At 43.0% G+C, this 24,199-nt stretch overlaps 1 protein-coding gene and 1 pseudogene across 1 annotated transcript; one reads left to right on the top strand and one right to left on the bottom strand.

The window, feature by feature from the left end:
- Positions 1-2,663: 2,663 nt before the first annotated feature.
- LOC112853228 (large ribosomal subunit protein eL42-like) lies at positions 2,664-3,009 on the bottom strand (annotated as a pseudogene).
- Positions 3,010-11,955: 8,946 nt separating this feature from the next.
- OR2C1 (olfactory receptor family 2 subfamily C member 1) lies at positions 11,956-18,454 on the top strand. The gene has a single exon (XM_086692219.1). It carries the CDS (start codon positions 17,195-17,197, stop codon positions 18,131-18,133), a length of 939 nt encoding a protein of 312 aa, XP_086548345.1. The 5' UTR covers positions 11,956-17,194; the 3' UTR covers positions 18,134-18,454.
- Positions 18,455-24,199: the final 5,745 nt, after the last annotated feature.

The raw sequence follows: 24,199 nt of genomic DNA, 5'->3' as shown, positions 1-24,199 counted from the left end.
ATAGAAAATTAGCAGATGAAAGAGGTTCAACATTGTTAGCCATCAGGGAAATGAAATTAAAACCACAGTGTGATATCACTGCACACATATCAGAATGCCCAGAATAAGAAGCAGTGACAACATCAAATGCCGGCAAGAATATGGAGGAACTGGATCACATATGTTGGTGAGGGTAATATAAAATGATACAGCCACTCTGGAAAACATCTTGATAGTTGCCTATGAAACTAAACATGCAACTACCATAAGAACCAGCAATTAAAGTCTTGGGCATTCATCCTGAAAAATAAAACCTTAATGGCTTGAGGTGATCTCTGAAAATGTCTCGCTATTCACTTGACCCAGAAAACCCTACAAGATCATGCAAACCAGGAGATTCAGATCTTTGTTTACTTTAAGAACACGTGTGAAACTACTTAGGCTACCAAAGGTATACATACCCGAAAAGCCACCAAGTGTCTGAAAGATGCCACTTTGCAGAAACGATGTGTGCCATTCCATCACTACAGTGGTGGAATTGGTAGGTGTAGCCAGGCCAAACTCTGGGGCTGGACACAGGGTCAGTGGCCCAAAAAGAGTGCTGAATTTTTACTGCACATGCGTACAAATTCATAGAGCGATGCTGAACTTAAGTGTTTAGATGTAGATTCTCTGGTCATTGAGCACATCCTAGTGAACAAAGCCCCCAAGATACAGTATAGAACTTACAGGGCTGGGGCGCCTGGGTGGCGCAGTCGGTTAAGCGTCCGACTTCAGCCAGGTCACGATCTCGCGCTCCGTGAGTTCGAGCCCCGCGTCGGGCTCTGGGCTGATGGCTCAGAGCCTGGAGCCTGTTTCCGATTCTGTGTCTCCCTCTCTCTCTGCCCCTCCCCCGTTCATGCTCTGTCTCTCTCTCTCCCAAAAATAAATAAACGTTGAAAAAAATATTTAAAAAAAAAAAAGAACTTACAGGGCTGATGGTCAGATTAACCCATACATAAGCTCTCCCTGGCATATTGAGATGATCCTTACTGAAAAAGAGCAGATTTTTGGAAACCAGGAAAGGAGGTTACGGAGAAGTAAAAGATACCCTAGAAGAAACCGAAGAAACAGAAACTTATGGCCCAGGAGTAAATTCTGCATAAAATGAATGTAAATAAAAGTAAACACAACACAAAACCCTTATATTTACACAAAAAACATACGCAAAAACGAATAACATCTATATTCATATAGCCAAAACCTGGAAACAGTCCACATGTCTTTCAACAGGTGAATAGTTAAATCATGGTTTAACTATTTAAATACTACGGACTACTATTCAGCAGTGAAAAGGAATGAGCTACCAATGCATGCAAACCTGCAAAGAGTTGGATGAATCCCCAATAAATTATGCTGAGTGGTGAAAGCCAATCCCAAAAGGTCCTATACTATATGGCTCCATTTATATTAAGTTTTTGAAGTGGCAAAATTTTACAAATGCTGAACAGATTGGTGGTTACGAGGGGTTAAGGTGGGAGCAGGAGGTAGGTGGGTATGGTTATAAAAAGGCAACTTCTGGAATCCTTATGTTAATGGAACTGTTCTTTATCTTGACTGTAGTGGAGGATATACTAACCTACACATGTGATATAACTGTAGAGAACTAAATATACATGCACACATGTGTACACACCACACACATAATTGCAAGTAAAATGGGGGAACTGTGAATAAGATTGGTGGGTTGTACCGCAATTTCTGAGTTGTGAGAATGTACTATGTATATAGTTCTGCATCCTGTTATGACTGAAAGAAACTAGGTAAGAATACATGAGTCTGTCTATATGATTTCTTATAACTGTGTGTGAATCTGCAATTATCTTACCAGAAATTTAATTTAAAAATGGGCAAAAGTCATGAACAGACACCTCACCAAAGAGGATATAAGAACGGCAAATAATACAAGAAAGGATGTTCGACATCATTAGCTATTAGGGAAATGCGAATTAAAACTAGGATAAGCTATCACTACACACCTATGAGAATGGCTAAAATAAAAATAAAATACCAAGCAGTAGCAAATGTGTGGAGCAACTGGAGAGGTCATACATCACTGCTAGGAATGCAAAATGATACAACCATTCTGGAAAATCATTTGGCAATTTACTATAAAGTTAAACATACACTTACAGTGTGACCCAGAAATCCCATTCCTGTGTACCTACCCTAGGGGAATAAAAGCATGCTCCCACAAAAACCGGAACACAAATACTTATAGAACTTCCCTTCATAATCACCATAAACTGAAAACAACCACAACAGATGAATGGACAAACTGTGGTACATTTGTACAGTAGAATGTTACTCAGGAATAAAAAGGAACAAACTTTTGGTACACATGACAACTTGGATGAATCTCAAGAGCATTGTACTAGTTCAAACGGTTACATACAGTAAAATTCCACTTAGGTGATATTATTAAAAAAGACAATTTATATGATATTTTCATCTCTGTAGGGTTGGAGAGCAGATCAGTGGCTGCCAGGGTCAATGGGTTGTGGGGGGTGACTACAAAGGGATAGCAGGAGGGAGTTTTGGGGGGTGACTGAACGATTCTGTGTCCTGAGTATGGTGATTATTACCCAAATCTATACAGTGTTAAATTTTTTTTTTGAAATGAACATAACCTCAAGATTTTATTATCTTCATAATGTAACAAAATATGAAGCTTAGAACTGGATCACTTGGGACTCTGTCTTCTTATCTCCTCCCAGTGCAAAATGCTTGCATCTCTTAATAGCCAGCATTCTCTTAGATCTGCAGTTGGGCTCAACACATTCAAGCCTCAGCACAATCTTCTTTGTAGTTTTAGCCTTCTTCCAGAAAATCAGCTAAGTTTGCCCATCATGGCCACTCTGTTTCCTGTCACAACGCCGCTTTCCCTGGGCATAAAGAGAATCTGCCTTTCTTGTACTGTGTCACTTTGTGGGGTTGGTGCTTGCCACGTTTCTTTCAGAAAGTCCGGCAGGTTTTAGGAACATTCACCATGGTTGTGAGAGCACTATCAGCACAGAAAGACTATACATGTGTTAAAATTTTTAAAAGAAAAAAATCACTCTCACTGAGAGTAAAAATAAATAAAGCTATTTTTATTTTTATTTTTATTTTTAAAATTTTTTTTCAATGTTTATTTATTTTTGGGACAGGGAGAGACAGAGCATGAACGGGGGAGGGGCAGAGAGAGAGGGAGACACAGAATTGGAAACAGGCTCCAGGCTCTGAGCCATCAGCCCAGAGCCCGACGCGGGGCTCGAACTCACGGACCGCGAGATCGTGACCTGGCTGAAGTCGGACGCTTAACCGACTGCGCCACCCAGGCGCCCCAAAGCTATTTTTATTAACAGATTATGTAACCGCCTACAGTTATATAGAATCCAAGAGAATAAACAGCTAAGGTTAGTATCTTGCTGGATAGAGGATCAGTGTATAAATCAATTACTTTCCTATATACCAGCAAAGTTAGAACATTACACAATTATTGCAAAAAAGATATTATTCAGTGACTAACAAAAGATGTGCAAGACCTTTATGGAAAGAAAGATGTCATAATTAAAGCACATTAAAGAAGACTTATAAAAACTCTCATCACAGATGGGATGACTCAGACTCGCAGAGTTGATTCTTCTCAGTTAATTTACAAATTTAATACAATTCTATTCACAATACCAACAGGGCTTATTTTGAAATCTGAAAAGGCTGATTTCAAAATGTATGTGAGGGGCCCCTGGATGGCTCAGTTAGTTGAGCAACTGACTCTTGATCTCAGCTCAGGTCTTGACCTAGGGGTCCTGAGTTCAAGCCCTGCATTGGGCTCTGTGCTGGGTGTAAAGCCTACTTAGAAAAGAAAAACAAACAAACAAACAAACAAACTGGAGGCACCTGGGTGGCTCAGTCTGTTAAGCATCTGACTCTTGACCTGGCTCAGGTCATGGTCTTACAGTTTCATGAGTCTAAGCCCTGCAAGGGTCTCTGTGCTGTCAGCGCAGAGCCTGCTTGGGATTCTGTCTTTTCCTCCCTCTCCCCTCCCCTGCTCGTGTTCTCATTCTCTCAAAATTAATAAACAAACTTTAAAAAATTAAAAATGTATGTGAAAGAGCAAAAGGTCAAGAATGCTCAAGACAGTTTTGAAGACCAGCAAATGTGGGAATTCAAAGCCTAGAGTTCTTTTGGTAGGACGTTACTGTTTACTCTTTCAACTTCTTCAGTGATTAAATTCTATTTTCTGTCATGTCCCAATTTCAGCATTTCATCTTTCTCCAGAAATTTAATAATTTCATCTCGATTTTCAGATTTACTGCTCTATAGTTGTTTTATATTAGTTCTACTATGTCTCTTTTATTTTCCTTCTTAACATTTGTATTTTATATTTTTAAAATTCTACTGTTTCATATGAGCCACGCCAGTAATTGGATTCTCTCTTGTATCTCTTTTCCAATTGGTTGCAGTAAATGCTTAACTATTTTCTCAAAAATTTAAATTATGAAATAACAAAATATACATAGAAAAAAATCTATGTAGAATAACATAATGAACACCTTTGCACCTACTACCCAATTAAATAAAATCTAACAAGTACAATTGAAGATCATGTGTACCACTTCCCATTCTTATTCCATTCCTTCTCTCTCCAAATTTAACCATTATCATGAGTTTGGTGTTCATTGTGGGATTTTTTGGTAGTCAGAGCAGTGACTCAGGAATTTGATTACCTGGGTTCATACACCAGCTCCACTTCGTATTAGCTGTGTGGTCTTGAGCAATTTATTTAAGCTTTAGATTTTTCAGTTTTCTGTTTTGTAAAATGAAAGTCAAAAAAGCCCACCTTATGAGGTTTTTAAGGAAATTCAATAATTAACACAAAGATGCCTAGGACATCCTGGCTTTATTGAAGCATTAAGTAAATGTATGTGTGTACCAGTAAGTGTATAGCATTGCGTGTATAGCATTGTTTTCCATATTTAATTTTTTTTACATAAAAGTTTTCCCATGATGGATTTTTTCTTCAATCATTTTTGTTCATTCCCAAATTGGAAAGGAAGATGCAAAACTATCTCTTAACAGATGACATGATCTTATTTATAGAAAGTCCTAAAGAATCCCTACAAAAACCCAACTATTAGAGTTAATAAACAAATTCAGCATCAGCAAAACTGAAAGGCAACCGACAGAATGGGAGAAGATATTTGCAAATGATATATCAGGTAAAGGGTTAGTATCCAAAATCTATAGAGAACTTATCAAACTCAACACCCAAAAAACAAATAATCCAGTGAAGAAATGGGCAAAAGACATGAATAGACACTTCTCCAAAGAAGACATCCAGATGGCCGACCGACACATGAAAAAATACTCAACATCGCTCATCATCAGGGATATACAAATCAAAACCACAATGAGATATCACCTCACACCTGTCAGAAGGGCTCCCATTAACAACTCAAGCAACAACCGATGTTGGTGAGGATGTAGAGAGAGAGGATCTCTTTTGCACTGCTGGTGGGAATGCAAACTGGTGCAGCCGCTCTGGAAGACAGTATGGAGGTTCCTCAAAAAATTAAAAATAGAACTACCTTACAACCCAGGAATTGCACTACTAAGTATTTATCCAAGGGATACAGGTATGCTCTTTCAAAGGGACCAATGTTTATACCCCAATGTTTATAGCAGCACTATCGACAATAGCCAAAGTATGGAAAGAGCCCAATGTCCATCGATGGATGACTGGATAAAGAAGATGTGGTATGCATATACAATGTGGCAATCAAAAACAATGAAATTTTGTAATTTGCAGCTACGTGGATGGAACTAGAGGGTAATATGCTAAGCGAAATTAGAGAAAGACAAATATCTTATGACTTCATTCATATGAGGACTTTAAGATACAAAACAGATGAGCATAAGAGAAGAGAAGTGAAAATATAAAAATAGGGAGGGGGGCAAAACATAAGAAACTCTTAAATATGGAGAACAAACAGAGGGTTACTGGAGGGGCTGTGGGAGGGGGGATGGGCTAAATGGGTAAGGGGCATTAAGGAATCTACTCCTGAAATCATTGTTGCACTATATGCTAAGTAACTTGGGTGTAAATTTAAAAAAAGAAAAAGTAAATAAACAAATCCATCAAAGTTGCAGAATGCAAGATCAAGATACAAAACTCCGCTGTGTTTCTATGTATTACCAATGAACAATTTAAAAAGGAATTTAAGAAAACAATTCCCTTTACAATATGTCAAAAAGAAGAAAATATTTAGGAATAAATTTCACTAAGAAGATGCAACACTTGTACACTAACAACTATAAAATACTGCTGTAATCAATTAAACAATACCAAAAGAATAGAAAGACGTTTCATGTCCATGGCTTGGAAGTCTTAATATTATTAAGATGGCCATATTCTCCAAAGCAATCTACAGATTTAATGCAATCCCTGTCAAAATACTAACTGCCTCTTTATAGAAATTGAAAAGTGAATCCTAAAATGAATAGGGAATTGCAAATGATCCTGAATAGCCAAAACAATCTTGAAAAAGAACACAGTTGGAGGACTCACTATTTCTGATTTCAAAAGTTATTACAAAGGTATAGTAACGAAAACATTGTGGTAAGATCAGTTGAATAGAAATAAGAGTCCAGGAACAAACCCATACATCTATGGTGAATTGATTTTTGACAGTAGTATCAAGACCGTTCAATGGAGAAAGAAGACTCTTGCCAACAAATGGTCCCAAGAAAACTGTATATAGACATGCCAAAGAGTCAGATTGCATACCTCACACTATATACAAAACTTAATTCAAATTGAAAAAAGACCTAAATGTAAGAGCTGAAACTGTACAACTCTTAAAAGAAAACATGTGGTTAAGTCTTCATGGCCTTGGATTTGGCAATGGATTCTTAGATCTGATACCAAAATGAAAACCAACAAAAGAAAATAGATACTTTTGACCTCATCAAAATAAAAAAATGTTTGTGCTTCAAAGGACACTATCTAAAAAGTGAAATGACAGTCCACACAATGAGAGAAAATTTTTGTGAATCATATGTCTGATAAGTGTCTAGTGTCCAAAACATGTAAAGAACTCTTCAAACTCAACAGCAAAAAAGACAATCTAATTAAAAAATAGGGAAAGAATTTGAATAGACATTTGTCCAAAGAAGTTACACATATGGCCAACAAAGGCATGAAATGATGCCTCAACATCATTAGACCCTGGCGAAAGGAAAATCAAAACCACAATGACATACAGCTCACCCACTAGGGCTGCTATAATTTTTTTTTTTAAGGAAAATAACAAGAATTGGTGAAATATGGAGAAACTGGAACCTTGACACATTTGTGGTAGGCCTATAAAATGGTACATTCTCTACGGAAAATAGTTCGTCGGTTCCTCAAAAAGTTAAACACAGAATTGCCATGTGAACCAGTAATTCTACTCCTAGATATTTGAGGGAATTAGAAACATGTTTTCTAAGGGAATTAGAAACATGTTTTCTAAAGGAATTAGAAACATGTTTTCAAACAAAAACTCATGCATGAATGTTCACAGCAGCACTATTCCTAATAGCCAAAAGGTGTAACCCACCCAAATGTTAATCCACTGATGAATGAGTAAATAAAATGTAGTATATTTATACATTTGAATATTATTAATCCATAAAAAGGAATTTAATACTGATATATACTACAATGGATGAATATTATGCTAAATGAAAGAAGTCAGACCCCAAAGGCTACATATTCTGTGATTCCTTATATATGAAAATCCTGGAATGGCCAGTCCCATATAGACAGAAAGGAGATTAGTGGTTGCAAGAGGATGGGGCCCAAGAGAGAATGGGGAGTAACTTCTTTTTTTTTTTTATTTTTTATTTTTTATTTTTATTTTTATTTTTTGGGAGTAACTTCTTAATGGGCACAGGGATTCTCCTTTGGGATGATGAAAATATTCTGGACCTAGAGAGTGGCAATGATTGTACAACTTTGTGAATATAATAAACGTCACTGGATTTAACCCTTTAAAATGGTTAAACTTGTGAATTCTGTTATGTGAATTTTAAAGATTTTATTTTTAAGTAATCTCTACACCCACTATGGGACTCAAAATCACAACCCTGAGATCAAGAGTCACATGCTCTACTGACTGAGCCAGGCAGATTTCTCTGTTACATGAATTTTATCTCAGTAAAAACTTGAGACATTAAAAATAGTTTTTATTTGGATATTTTTAAATGTTTATTTATTTTTGAGAGAGAGAGAGAGAGAGAGAGAGAGAGAGAGAGTGTGTGTGTGTGTGTGAGAGAGAGAGAGAGCAGGGGAGGGGAAGAAAGAAGGAGACAGAATCCAAAGCAGGCTCCATGCTGTCCACACAGAGCCCCATGGGGGGCTTGAACTAACGAACCGTGAGATCATGACCTGGGCCAAAGTCAGAAGCTTAAATGACAGAGCCAGCCAGGTGCCCCTGTTTGGATATTTTTAATTGTATAGAATTCATTCTTATTGTGTTTATCCAAACAATACAAAAGGCCATTAAGTTTTTTAAGAGATTTTATTTTATTTTATTTATTTTTTTATTTAAAAAAAATTTTTTTTCAACATTTATTTATTTTTGGGACAGAGAGAGACAGAGCATGAACGGGGGAGGGGCAGAGAGAGAGGGAGACACAGAATTGGAAACAGGCTCCAGGCTCTGAGCCATCAGCCCAGAGCCCGACACGGGGCTCGAACTCACGGAGCGCGAGATCGTGACCTGGCTGAAGTCGGACGCTTAACCGACTGCGCCACCCAGGCGCCCCAAGAGATTTTATTTTTAAGTAATCTCTACACCCAACTTGGGGCTCAAACTTACAACCTTTAGGTCAAAAGTTGCATGCTTCGCTGACTGAGCCAGCCAGGTGCCCCAGAAGGCCATTTCAAAACAAGTTAATAATCTTTTTGTGGCAGGGACTACTGTTTGGCTACTCAATATCCAGTCTCCATTAATTGTAACACAGTACTTATTTATATTGTTGGTGCTACATATGATATGATGTATGACGTGATAATTGCGACCAGGTAAAAACTACATTTCTCAGCCTCCTATGCAATTAGATTTCCTTATATGATTAAATCCTCATCCATGAGATGTGAGGGGAAGATACTGGTGGAGCTTCTAGGATAGCTTCCCCAAGAGGCAAAAACATCTTCCACCTTCCTTGCAGCAGTGGGGACATGATGACTAGAGCACCTGCCGCCAGCTTAGACCATAGGTAGCCTTGAGGATAGAAGCCACTGATGAGGGTGGTGGAGCGTGAAGGTGGAAGGAACCTGGACTGATGGTTGTTAATTTGCTACCACACTAAATCCTGATCGTTCATTTCTGAATTTGCTTTGTGTGAAGGAAAAATAACCCTGTATTTAATAAAATAATTAAGTTGAAAAAATAATAATTAAGTTGGATCACCTCATATTACATACAATGATGAAATCCCAAAGAATTAAACACTTAAATGTGAAAGATAAATCTGTCTGAAGAAAATGAAACGGGATGTATTTGTATATTAGGGACTGGAAAGAACTGTTAAAAGCACAAATCAACTTCAATGCAGGAAATGTATTAATTGGATTATATCAAAATTTAGGATTTTTGTTCAAAGTTTGGCATAGACTTAACTAGGGGGAAATATTTACAATGTCTATAACTGGCAAGGTTTAGGTAGACAGTACTAAGAACAATGGCCAATAAACAAGAAACACAAAGAAAAACTAAAAGCAGGCAGACGGTATGAAAATGCAATTTATAGAATAAGAAATTTAAAAAGCCAACACATCTGTTAAACCTCATTAGTAATCGGAAAAAGGCAGACTAAACTGTGATACTTTCATACCCAACACATTGGCAGACATTAGGACCTTTGGTTATAGTAGGTGTTGGCTCGGATGAAGGGAAATCATAAACCTTCATTTCTATGACTTCACTGGGAGTCATAGATTCTGTCAACCCATTGGCAGAATCAGTGATCATAAGCATATCCCTGTTGCCCAGCAGTCTCCATCTAGAATGAACGAACATACATACATACATACATACATACATATCCGTGATAGGCACTCATGCAGGTCCATGAAGGGATATGCATGTGAATGTTCATTGCAGCATTGTTTGTGGTAATGGGAAATTAAGACAAGCTGTATGTTCACCCCTTGCGGAATGAAAAATAAACTATGATAGGTACGTATTCAGCATGAGAAACACTGAAGCAAATGGACCCGTGGCAACATGGTTGTGTTTTTTAAAACGTAAGTGAGAACACTGTCAAAAAAGAGAAGTTAAAAGGGAAGAAACAGAATGAAATCTATGGCAAATGCCATGGGCAGCAATTTAAAACATTTACATAGACAAGACAGCATTGTGTTTTACAAGGATACAATTAGACCCAAACACCTAACATGTCCACCAGAGGAGACAGAGCAGGTGACTATGAGTATGGAATGAGAGTGGGATTGGGAATAGACTGGAAAAGTTAATAACATAAAATAAGATTAACTTAAATTAAAACAAGAGAAATCTTGTAGAGTCCATTGATGACAGTTTGTACAGTATTCCCTAGAGGTGCCATCATTCACTGAATTCCCCATTGGTGTTCATTGAGATGCTTCGATTTTTCATGAGCGTGGACTTTGCAGTCAAATAGACCTAGTGTGAGCTTCTCTGCCGTGTACTAGCTCTTTGTCTTGCACCGATTACGTAACACCTTGGAGCCTTAGTTTCTCTTCGTAGAGCAGGAATGTCTGCCTGGTGCGGTCATCGTGATAATGTTTGCAAAACTGCTGAGCGCAGCGTCTGGTACAAGCTAGCAAGCGGGGCTGATGACTATGAGACACTTGCCAAGACAGACCCACAGGGCGGGGAGCCCCCCTCGATGGGGGCCATGCCCATTTTGCTCACACCTGGACCCCTCCGGCAGGTGGCACCCTGTGTACCCTCAGTGATCACTCTTTTGCGTGACATGGTTTCTAGGTCAACGGTTTCCAGGGTGATTTATCTCCCATGACATCTAATGACCTAATCAGTTGCCAGTCACCTCATACGTGTTTATTTAGTGTCATTTGTAAGCGATTTCTCTCCACACAGCATGGTGTCAGTGTCTAAGTTTCACGCCCCTGATGCGTGGTTTATGTTAGGGCCAGAGACAGCGGGAATCCCCTTGTCCCCCTTCCCTCCCTGGAAAAACACTCAAAGACAACGTCGCCCAGAAGAGGAGTCAAACATACTCATTGATGCATAGGGTGGTCAGTTTGTGCCCAGTGAGTAAACGCTGGAGCCGCCACTGTTTAACACTAAGCATGTCACGTAATCACTTCCTGTTCCGTTCACCCGTCTACCAAGTGGGGATAAGACCACCTGCTTTAACCGCCCAGAAAGTACTTTAAAGGGGCGACCGGGGGGCTTCGTCGGTTAAGCGTCTGACTTCAGCTCAGGTCGTGATCTCACACTTGGTGGGTTCGAGCCACTGCTGTCAGCATAGAGCCCGCTTCGGATCCTCTGTTTCCCTCTCTCTCTCTGGTCCTACCCCGCTCGTGCTCTCTCTCTCTAAAAGCGGATAAACACTAAAAAAAGGGGGAAAAAAGGAAAGCATTGTAACAACTGAGATCATATGAAAGTACCTTAAAAGGGACAAAATTATATCCTCAGTAACCATTTAAGGAGTGTGGTGATTCTTTTTCTTTTTTTTTTAATTTTTTTTTTTAACGTTTATTTATTTTTGAGAGAGAGAGAGACAGAGCATGAACGGGGGAGGGTCAGCGAGAGGGAGACGCAGAATCTGAAACAGGCTCCAGGCTCTGAGCTGTCAGCACAGAGCCCGACGCGGGGCTCGAACTCACGGACCGCGAGATCATGACCTGAGCCGAAGTCGGCCGCTCAACCGACTGAGCCACCCAGGCGCCCCAGGAGTGTGGTGATTCTTATTACTCATTAGTTAGTAATGTGTGTTTGGGACGGGCCTGAGGTGAAAGATGGAGAGGGTTCTTCAGGGACATCTCCCCCCTGCCCCCACCGCCCCGTTTGCTGGCCACGCTGGTGCTTAGTGCTAATTGCCTTTGGGGGATGGTTGTGCCCCCCTGGGCTCTGCAGAAGGAGCCAGAACCAGCCAGGCTTCCAGGCAGCAGGGCCTGTGCTTCTCAGAGGGCCAAGGCCGGCCCCAGGGTTAAAAGCCTGCGCTCCCAACTCGTGGGCAAGGAGCAGCCACATGGCACATCGTCCTCTCTGATCATCACCCTCTCATTTGATCCACCAAGGACAGCGTGATGGATTTGGGAGAGCCCTGAAGCCAAAGGTATATTTCCATGAAAATCTGCAGGCTTTTATGAATGGAGACTTCAGAGTATATGGAAGAGAGGCGAAAAGGGAAAAACGATGGGGAAAGGAAGGAGAAAAGAGAGAGTATGGAAGGAATCGCTTTTTAAAGGCACAGGTGTTGGAATCTTCCCACAGGAGAAAGGTTGGAAGTAACATGGTAATGGAGCCCCGAGCCCGTTTGTGACCTTGTCCATCAGCTGAGAGAAGAGATGGGAGGGGGAAATATTCGAGCTGTGAAGGGAAGTTTTGAAACTACACATGAGGAACTCTTTGACAAAGTCATTTCTTTTCCTTCTTTTTTTTTTTTAATGTTTATTTATTTTTGAGAGAGAGACAGAGACAGAGCGTGAGCAAGGGAGGGAGGTCAGAGAGAGGGAGACACAGAATGTGAAGCAGGTTCCAAGCTCTGAGCTGTCAGCACGGATCCCGACGCGGGGCTCGAACTCACAAACCATGAGATCATGACCTGAGCCAAAGTCAGACACTCAGACACCGACTGAGCCACCCAGGCGCCCCTAACAAAGTCATTTCTAAAATGGTCCAGGAGAGGAGCTGGGAAATTCTCAACTATGAGGATTAAAAAAAACAAAACGAAACACTTTAGCATACATACCCGTGTCCTAAGAACAGCATCCTCAGCAGAAGAAGGTCATGGAAGGCTTCGGTACAGTCCAGTGCCCTCAGGCAGGCAAATCTCTAAGCCCATCTTTTTCTCCCATGTGTTATCGTACTGAAATCTAAAAATGTCCAATCATAATATCTCTTGCTTTTAATTGAAACCTAGTTTGCTTTTCACACATAAGGAGAGCACCTGCTCTCACACATCTTTAAAATCCCCTCACTATCGTGAAGACACTAACTGGAAGGGAAAGCCAAAGCAAACCTCCCTTCACCCACCTCTTAAACGACTTAGCCTCGTAGCCGTTCTCCATAGGATCTAGTTCCTTCTGCCCCCTCCTCTGTAAAACTCTGCACATGTTCCGTGTCTTTTAAACCATCAGGCAAATCAGGTAAGAACTTCCCCTAAGGAACTGCCCAGGCAGCACAAGGCAGAGCACTCTCCCCCTGGCCCTCACATCAAACATTCTGGGTTTCCTTTGACGACACCCGTTACAAGGAACTGTCACCAGCTTGCAGAGACGTGTAACCTGGAGAGCTATTCCTGGAACCCCCTGCTTATCCCGCCAGTTCCATTCTCAGTCTGAGGTGTTCAGTTTGTATACCTGGGTGATATGTGGCCATGCGTTTAGCCCTTTTTCTATTTGGTGAGATCCTATGCTCATTAGAACTGCCACCCGAGCCAGGCTCATGGTCCCTGCAGCCAGGATTGTTCCAACAGGAGCATCAGAAACCAATTTTAAGGAAACTTGGTTGTCTTCCCTGATGTGAACGTCAAAAGTTAAAGTCCCCTTCAGACGGCATTTTCCACCTTCACTCCTCTTTATAACTGATTTCTTAGATTTCAATATTTTTAAACTGCGGTGCCCCTTAGGCATTACACGTCCCACAAGTTTAGTTTTGAACTGTCACCTTTCTCACTTATTGGTCCTATCTTACCTCTTTTAAGATTCCAACTCCCTCATCTCTAATTCTCGGATTCTAAGATTTGGGGATAAAATTCCTGTTAATCTGATCAAATACCTGAGACCTTCTGACTGGAGAGATTTTGATTGTATTTCACCTTAGACTTCACCCTTCTACACAAAGTGTGTTTTGTTTTGGGTTCTTGTGGGCCATTCTGCCGCAGTGTCGTTCTCCACAGAAAACCCTGTTTCCCGTTCTGAGCAGGTCGTCGAGAAAGAGTCACTTAGAACTTCCATGCAAGATAGTCAGGCACAAACCGGGCTCTCCAGAGTAGCACTGCCAACGACCTCCCAAATAAATGAAATACCGAAAACACGTCTAAAAACTTCTCTACCAGGATTGGGAATTTACAGTTGGGTTTGTTTGTTGATGATGACTCACTTTCACTTTAGTGCTCGGGCTCACATTAAAGCAAGGCTTGGATTCTCAGAACACACAGTCACCAATGGGGAGTGCCAGCAGCTCGGGAGCAAATTTCCACGACAGGAGGCAGCCAACCCCGATCCCAGATGCGGCACCTAATCCACAAGTGGTCAGTGAAGAGTTGTGGGATTCAGAGCAGGCAGAAAACTGGGTAAAGGTGGGAAATTACAATATCCAGGATTCTTTTTGAGATACAGATCTTGGCTCCTTTTCTCAATATCCTGAACATTCAGTCCAAATTCACAGGCAGGCCAGGATGGTAACCATCTATGTATCATAGGAGCCATTCTTGAAAATCATTCTGTACGCAAGCAACCTCCATCTGGGTGCCCCCTCCCCCCGCCTAAATTGCCCCATAAATGGTGTACCCTTTGCATTCAATATTGTCCTCTCTGGGCTTCTCTTAAAATGCCAGTAGTTCTGGATCAGTTTAACATTCCCAAATTATGACAGAAATAGGAACAAGGGAAGAGACCTTCGAGGGAGGAAAGTACCCTGAAGAGCAGTTGAGTTGCTGAATTCAGACTGGAAGTTATACTCACATTGGCTTGGGGAGTTTGTCAAGCTCAGGCCAAGAGTCTAGCTGGTCTGGCATTTCCTCCTGCATTTTCTGGGGGCTGAGGTTGATAGCTTCCCACTCTTGGTACAGCTTTTTCTTTTCTGTTTTGGCTGATTTCTTCTTGGGATAAAAATTCCATATGCACAGAGCACAGTCTGAAAGAAATTTTGGCATCTCTGAGCTTCCACAAAGCACCAGACACCCAAAGACCTGACAGTTTGTGGAAGGAGATGAGCAGTGTCTGTCTGTTTCTTTCCCCTAGAGGGATACAAGAGGGAGGCACTTCTACTATCCAGAGGTAGTGAGATGGGCTTCAGGAAGAACTTACGAAGAGAAAGATGAGCTGGCCCTCAGATGGTCACTCAGTTCCTCAGCTACCTTAAATTCTTCTTTTTTAAATGTTTATTTATTTTTGGGAGAGTGAGAGTGAGCGGGGGAGGGGTACAGAAAGATTGGGAGAGAGGATCTGGAGCAGACTCTGCGGTGACAGCAGTGTGCCCGATGCGGGGCTTGACCTCACCAACCGCGAGATCATGACCTGAGCCAAAGTTGGACCCTCAACTGACTGAGCCACCCAGGCGCCCCAGCTACCTTAAGTCTTAAATGAAAAAGATAAGTAGTTACCTCCACTTGAGGTATAACATAGAGGCATGGAGGTGGGTTGAAAAGTCCTCTGAAATGCTTACCATCCCTGACTCACTAGAGGGATGCTATTGCTGACTTAAACCTACAATTAGAAGCAATGTCCCTTCTGACTTCTAGGTGGAAGCTATCATCCGGATTGCCAGTATTTTGGCAAGTAATTGATGGAAAGGACAGTTATTGGGGTCTTTAGCCAAGAGATGTGGCCAACTGGTCACCACCTGGTGCACCAGAAGTAGCAAACACACCAGCACACTTCCCTTGAGTAGCGTCTCCCAGCAAGCTTGCTCTTTGGGTGTGGCAACCAGGGTTCCTGTGGAACACATCTTGGTCCAGAGAAAGAGGAAGAGAATTTGCTCCCAGTCTTCAGTGTCCAGATGAGGACAGCTGCCTCAAAGACTGCTTTCTTCTCGAGTTTGTTTTATTTAGTTTTTAAAAATTTTTAAATGTTTATTCTATTTTTTAGAGAGAGAGAGAGAGAGAGAGAGAAAGCAGGGAAGGGGCAGAGAGAGAGGGAGACACAGGATCCAAAGCAGGCTCCTGGCTCTGAGCTGTTAGCCCAGAGCCCGACGTGAGGTTCGAACCCACGAACCGTGTGATCATGACCAGAGCCAAAGTCGGCGCTTAACTGACTGAGCCACCCAGGCGCCCCAGGTTTGCTTTATTTATTAAAGAAGGTAAAAGGGCTTTGGCTTATGATTTTCAACAAAGCCTAGGTCATACCCAAAGGAGATGCTAATGGGCCCATTATTAACAAGAGCTATTTTTTGTGTGTGAGATGGTAAGACTTACTCCATAGTTTAGACATGAGCATGGGGTCCTATACATCAAAGGGTCAAGGATATCCTCTGAGATCTTCTAGTTTCCTTTACTAATAATGGGTTCCGATTAGCTGAAATAACCCCATTTTGGATAAGTGCTGTTTATTTCTTTAGTCTGTTCCACCTAAACTTACTTAGGCTTATGTGAAGCTTTGTTTATTTGAAGTCCTACTTTTAGCTCCTCTTAACTTACATGTTTGTATCTTCTGTGTTTGGTGAATAAGTCTGTATTCACTCTTCCACCTTTTTTTTTTTTTTCATGATTTTATAGACTCATCATGTTCTTCTTCACACTTCATCTTTCTGGATCAGGAGTTTTCACCATGGAGGGGGGGAGATGTAGGAGAGGGAGAAACATTCATCAGAAACTTCTGGAGGGCTTTTCCAAAGACAGCGGGTCTGCTTCCCCCTCCCCTGAGCATATCAAAACCTTGGCTAGGGAAATGTGTATTTAAAGAATTTCTACATGTAATTCTAAGGTCAATTCCCTCCATCCTTGTAACCACTGTGCTGAACTGAAGATCCCTAGTCCCCTGCTTCTTCATAAGGCACGTCTTTCATTACGGCAATAGCTCGTGTTCGCCATCTGGGTGACATAACATTTCCATTCATGTGATACTGATAGAGGGTGGGGATTGCACGAACCTTTGCGGTCATAAAATTTAAATTGGTACTTAAATCTGATGCCCAGAAAACTATTGGACCCTCTCTCATGCAGAGCAGCCTTATCCTTCTTTTTCACTTGCTTTTCTCTCAGCAAGTGGCCGTCTCCCCGGACAGACTCTTCAAGTGACTGAACAAGCAGAATGGCAGAGGCCAACAACAGCTTTTCAGAGGGCTTCATCCTGATGGGTATATCTGACCATCCCCAGCTGGAGATCGTCTTTTTCATAGTCATTCTCTTCTCTTACTCGCTGACCCTAGTTGGGAATTCGACCATCATCCTGCTCTCCTGCCTGGATGCCCGGCTCCACACCCCCATGTACTTCTTCCTCAGCAACCTCTCCTCCCTGGACCTCGCTTTTACTACCAGCTCGGTCCCCCAAATGCTGACCAACTTATGGGGACCAGATAAGACTATAAGCTATGCTGGCTGTGTGATCCAGCTCTATGTTTTCCTCTGGCTAGGGGCCACTGAGTGCATCCTGCTCGTGGTGATGGCATTCGACCGCCATGTGGCAGTTTGCCAGCCCCTGCGCTACACCGTCATCGTGAGCCCTCGGCTCTGCTGGCTGCTGGCTGCCATTGCATGGCTGGGCGGCTTGAGCAACTCCATGATCCAGTCAACGTTCACTCTCCAGCTCCCATTGTGTGGGCACCGGAGGGTGGACAACTTCCTGTGTGAGGTGCCTGCCATGATCAAACTGGCCTGTGGAGACACAAGTCTCAATGAGGCCGTGCTCAATGGTGTCTGCACCTTCTTCACTGCCGTCCCGCTGAGCATCATCCTGATCTCCTACTGCTCCATAGCTCGGGCAGTGCTGAAGATCCGCTCAGCTGAGGGACAGAGAAAGGCCTTTAATACTTGCCTTTCCCATCTGGTGGTGGTGCTCCTCTTCTATGGGTCAGCTATCTACGGGTACCTCCTTCCGGCTAAGACCAGCCACCAGGGCCGGGGCAAATTCATTTCCCTCTTCTACTCTGTGGTCACGCCAATGGTGAACCCTCTCATCTACACTCTGAGAAACAAGGAGGTAAAGGCGGCACTGAGGAGGCTGCTGGGAAAGGGAAGAGAACTCGGCTGAGAGGAGGGAAAGCTCCATCATGTATCCCCTCTTCTTCTCTACACACTTTTTCTCATTCTCGCTCTGGCCAGATGAACATGAGGAGGACTAACCCTACTACGGCCAAGACGTGTTCCCAGTAGCCCTAAGCTGTTAAGGCATGGCTAGTGTTGTTTCTAGTACTCTACACTTGGTCACTAAACATCCCGTGGACTACAGGTAACGGAGTAGATGTGTCCCATCAACAGCTCACGGGTTGTTGATTTAGTGCAGACCTGGCTCACTGTCTCTATGGTCCACATACTATTTGTTACATGTAATAGAATATTACATATTTTTATATTTCTAGAGATTTCTGTGCTTTTCTTTACTTAAAAAATTTTAATGTTTATCTAATTTTGAGAGAGAGAAAGAGAGAGAGAGCGAGCAGGGGAAGGGCAGAGAGAGAGGGAGACACAGAATCCGAAGCAGGCTCCAGGCTCCGAGCTGTCAGCACAGAACCCGACGCGGGGCTCGAACTCACAAACCGCGAGAACGTGACCTGAACCAAAATCAGATGCTTAACTACCTGAGCCTGAGTCACCCAGGCGCCCCACTGTACTTTTCTTTAAAAAGCACTGCCACTTGCAATATCTATATACAATGATGCTATGCTTTGATAAAATCAAGCCAGATATGATTAACCCCAAGTGAAAATTCAAACAATTCATCTTTGTACCATATCCATTCATCACTTTTCTCATCTCTCCTTCTCTCTTCCCAGTATGCCCGTCTGTCTACCCATACTTCCTACCTATATGTTCCTTTGTCGTCTTACTTACCCTGTCCTTTATGTCTACCTCCCACCTTCTGCTTCATCTAATATTTAATGTGAATAAAGAAAGACTATTTTTCTCTCAAATAAACCTATTTGTTTAATATGCCTCCTCCTAAGACCCAACCCTGAGACTTGCTACCAGCATTTGGATATGTTAGTATGGTTGCTGGATTATGAGAGGCTCTGAGATTCCTTAAGCATGTTTGAGCACCAAAAAAAAAAAAAAAAATCATCTATCTATAAAGCATGTCCTCTGCCTCCAGATCTAGTTTTGCAGCCAAATTAAACTTGTGAAATGAACCGCTTTTAGGTTTACCACTTCGGAGTTATCCTGTCCCTTGGACAATGCCAACTAAATAATGACAAATATCCCCCTTTTCACATATCTAAAATGCCTCCCCTCAAAGACATCTAGTTATAGTATCCCATCGTGAATTGGTTTTTCCAGTTGTAGACGGGAGCCATGACCTATATTCTCAATTTTCCACTCAGTAATATTTGAAGTGTGTCTCTACTGGCATTATCCTCGTCATTTATCAGAGTCTTGAGACTGGCAAGTTCACAGTTTTTATTTATCAGCACACTTAGAGTAGATGAAGTTCTCAGAAGATACAATCACAATAACTAAGCTCCTAAGGGAATTTATAAACTAGAATGCCAGTGGATTCATTTATGAGAACTTTAACCCCCAAGTGGACTGGGCAGTCATATTCTTTTTTTTTTTTTAATTTTTTTTTCAACGTTTTATTTATTTTTGGGACAGAGAGAGACAGAGCATGAACGGGGGAGGGGCAGAGAGAGAGGGAGACACAGAATCGGAAACAGGCTCCAGGCTCTGAGCCATCAGCCCAGAGCCCGACGCGGGGCTCGAACTCACGGACCGCGAGATCGTGACCTGGCTGAAGTCGGACGCTTAACCGACTGCGCCACCCAGGCGCCCCAGTCATATTCTTAATTACTAAATAACTTGGGAGAAAACAAGAGGAAAATAGGGATTCCTTAAACACTTTGGAGCAATTCAGGTATCCCTATCAAAAATACAGAATATTTCGAATCTAACTTGATGTTAGGGGCTAATAAAACACAGGGGATTGGAGGAGGAAAAGCGAACTGCCATGCTGAGTTTCCTCCCACAATCACTCTGTGCATGCGCTCTCTCACTCCTAACAATGTAGCTGTCTAGTTACTCTGCCCTTGGAATAGGAGGCAGCAGATAACCTAGAAAATTCATAATAATAGGAGCTAAGAGGCATTTTGGTGTACTCTGCAATTGATGAGATATGGTAGCTAGTGGATATGATGTCTCCAGCACTCCCTTTCGTCATCTATAAAATGAATACAATAGCCAGGAGCAAGGTTGTAAGGACCGAACAGATAATATATGTGGGAGAATGTTTAGTGAAAACTGCTCAGTGTCATATTTAATCAAAGTGTAATTGTTTACTAGGGAGGTTTATCAGTCTATTTCACAACCCACCTCTTTTCATTTATATCCCGATCCAGAAAACCCCTTCAATGAGCTACCAGTGTCTTCATAAATGATGGAAGGATGGAGAGGCCAGAGTAAAGGCAGAGACCATAGAGAAGACTCCACCGTTACTTCCCTCAAACTCCACATCCCAATCTATCTGCTCCCTCTTCAAAATATATCCAGAATATCCCAATCGAGGATAACACACACATATAAAAAAAATTAGGAAAGTTGGGCCCCTGGGTGGCTCAGTCAGTTAAGCCTCCCACTGCAGCTCAGGTCATGATTCCATGGTTGTGAGTTCGAGCCCTGCATCTGGCTGTCTGCGCTCAGCACAGAGCCGGCTTCAGATCCTCTGCCTCCCTCTCTCTCTGCCCCCCACCCCACTCACACACTCTCTCTCTCTCTCAAAAATAAATAAACATTTTTTTTAAATCAAGAAAGTATTTCAATGTCCACCAAAATGGAAATGATTGAAGATTGATTATATTATGGTACATGATTAAACACAGCAGCCTAAAAATGAAAATGCGGTGGATATATTGAAATAGGAAAACTTCAAGATAAAGTAAATGGGCAAAGTTGTGTATGCAGGTACAGGAAGATAAACACACAAGTAACAGTTATTTCCTCTATATATAGAGAGAGTGTTGCTTGTGAAAAAAGGAACAGAAGAGATTTCCTTTTAATATGACAATGATTTGGTACTCATGGAATATTAAAAAATGAAACAGGGAAGAAAACACTGGGTTGGAAGAGAGTTCTAGCCCTACTTCTATCTTTAGGCAGTCACTTGAAAACTGTCTTTGTTTCCCCTTCTAGAGAATGAAAATAGTAATACTATTGACTTCATAGTGTTACAGGAGGGTTGGAGAGACGCCGGTCCTTGTCTCATAGAGTCGAAGAATGAATCTCGTGGACAACAGAGTGGGCAAAGACACAGAGTGATAGAGTTTATTGAAGGAAAGTATGAAGCTCTTGAGAGTGAGAGGGGTCCCGACTAGGTAGCCGCTGAGGATTTTTGTCCCTGGCTTTTTATTGAGACCTTAACAGAAAGTTTGTGAGACTGCACGAATGGCATCTAGGCCGGCAGGTCCAGAATACATTTATCTCATCCTTTCCCACCCACCCCCCAAATTCCGCTGCTGCTGCTTCTTCAGCCTCCCACTTGTAGGTGCATCCTGCCTCCCTGAAGGTCCTTTAGGTCTCCCTGCCTAAAGTTAACATTTCCGACTCAACAGGATGGTTGTTAGGATTACTTAGTATGAACGTGTTTACAACGGGGCTTAGCATACCGCTAGCGTGACGGTTTTTGATAACTGTCGCTGTCACATGTGAAAAACCCACTGAGCAACACCAAGGTTAGAAAGAGAACCCGTCAAAGTGTAACAAGCAGAACCACCTGGCCAACATAACAGCAGTAACCAATAGGAGAGCGTTAACAAGCGCCCAAATCCCGCCCCCACCCCGCGTCCTCTCCAACACCATGAATGGTCCCGGGGAGTGACGTCAAGAGGATCCTGTCCATTCCCTGGTGAAGACTACTGTCGATTAGTGGGAGGCGGAACCAGAGAAACGGAAATGTCCTTTAGGCCGCGCTTGCGTGTTCTGTCCCGCTCTTTTTTTTGGGTTGAGCTCCTGCGCCTGCGTCCGGGCTTCAGGAAGTCCCGGCATGCCCCGCGGCAGCTTCTGGTTCAGCGCGCCGGGAAAAGGTGGCGTGGCCGGTGAGTGTCTCGTGTGAAGCTGACTTTTCCTCTTCCTTTGGTCCCCGGCGCTGCTGCTCCTGCGTCTCCCCATAGCTGTCATCTCCCGACCTGGGTGTCGGGACGCGAAGACACCGACTGGCCGTGTTCCGGGACCTCGCCCCCCTGGGGAGGCGTGGGGACGAGGTAGCCGGCGTGCCAGCCCGCCTCCCTTCGGGGTCCCCGTCCGTACGTTTCCCAGGGGAGAGGCCTTTGAAAGGCCCTGAGCCTCTTGTCCTTGCGATTCACGCTGAGAAAACATTCGTTCCCCGAGGCCCTACTGCCTCAGAAGGCCACTCAGGCACACTCCTTGCCCTCGGCTCTCGAACTCGTGGAGAAGACAAACCCGCCAGAAACATCGTGGTATTAGGTGGAGTTAGATAAGGCGCCTGGAGAGAGAGAGTCGGAGACAGGGCTGAAGAGTTGAAAGCATGAGGAGGGTTCAGGAAGGTGGCGGGGGGGGGGGGGGGGGGGGGCGGTGGTGCCGGTGCAGGTACTCATCCTGTGGACTTCCTGCCTTTTGGTGGTGCTCTCCTTGAGAGCATTTCTTTCTATGTTTCTAGGCTCAGCTACCCTTCTTTCCCCGGTTGGGATGGCTGGAGACCTGCAACCCCTTGTGTTCAGTTGCTGTGGAAAGAGTGCATTGGAACTTGCGAAAAGTGTTCTAAGCAGAAGTTTCGCAGGCCAAGGCACTACGGCCAGAAAGCCCAGAGCCAGTTTGTTTTAGGACCGAGAGTGGTTCACCAATGCTGGTTGGAAAATGTATATAGGATAGTGGACAGTGAGGCTGGAGGGGTAGACTGGGCCTTGAGTCCCTAGGACAGCCTTGCAAGCTTGTATCTCTTGGCCTATGTCAGCGGCAACAGGAAGTCTCCAGGGCTTTGGGACAGAGTAGTTATACAATCGGACTCAATTTGTAGAAAGGAAAGACGTTCAGATCTGCTTTGTAGAAAGACCAGGTGGACAGATAAAGACTCTTACACCAGCGTGGTTTAATAATTGTCCCTACAGGGGTTCCTAACCAGAGACGATTTGCCCCAAAACGGCATTTGGTAACAATGAAGTCAATTTGTCGAGTTACAGCTCAGGGGGACCTCCGTGTCCTCTAGTTGGTGAAGGCCAGGGATGCAGCTACCCATCCTCTAGTGCACAGGATGCTCCCTCCCACTCACCCACAGTAAAGACCTGTGTGGCCCAAGATGTCTGTAGTGCTGAGGTACAGAAATCCTGCTTCGAGCGTTAGTACTGGAAGTGGGGGAGAGTCAAATGTCAGAGACATCTCTGCCCAGTTTTCATCTCCTTTTATATTCTTCATAAATGCTTAAGTACTTGACACCTAGGCAGTTAATCAAGACTGACTGACCCCCAGTCTTGTATTTCTCACCCATTCATTCATTTGCAATATAATAATACACATCAAGCAAAATACTGGGGGTGATGTGATTCAGCAATGACCAGACCAATTCCCTGCTCTATAAGAACCTTACATTCTTGCAAGAGAATGACAGAATTTAAATCTAAATACATGTCAGTTGGTGAATGTGATGAAGAAACTCCTGTAAGATGGAGATTCTCTAACCACCACAGACCATTTACTCTGCACCTTTTACGTGCCAAGTATGGAGTTAGATGCTTTACAAATAGCATTTCTAATTCTTCTTTTTTATGTTGTTTATTTTTGAAAGAGAGAGAGAGAGAGCATGAGCGGGTGATGGGCAGAGAGAGAGGGAGACAGAGAATCTGAAGCAGCTCCAAGCTGGCAGCACAGAGCCCAACTTGGGGCCTTAACTCACAAACCGCAAGATCATGACCTGAGTCAGTCGGACGCTTAACCAACCGAGCCACTCGGTCTCCCCTTTGCTGCTTACATGCTTGTTTATTTCCTGATTGGCATTGGTGCTAGTTTTCCCAAGAGCTCAGGCTGTCTTTCCCCTTTGCGGGCAGGGTGGTGGGTGGACAGCAGGGTTGGACAATCACAGTCGCTGAGCTTTCAGTAGGTCTCTGTTCCCAAGGATGAAGGAAGGGAGGTAGTTGTCCCCTGTAAATGGAACCGGTTC

The sequence above is a fragment of the Puma concolor genome, chromosome E3 (assembly GCF_028749965.1).
Source record: "Puma concolor isolate L17-30 chromosome E3, mPumCon1.1.hap2, whole genome shotgun sequence".
NCBI classification, from domain to species: domain Eukaryota; kingdom Metazoa; phylum Chordata; class Mammalia; order Carnivora; family Felidae; genus Puma; species Puma concolor.
This window is presented reverse-complemented; position numbering and strand designations above follow the sequence as displayed.

What these genes read in the sequence shown, in the direction of transcription:
- OR2C1 (XM_086692219.1), top strand. Translation starts at nt 17,195, where the DNA reads ATGGCAGAGGCCAACAACAGCTTTTCAGAGGGCTTCATCCTGATGGGT.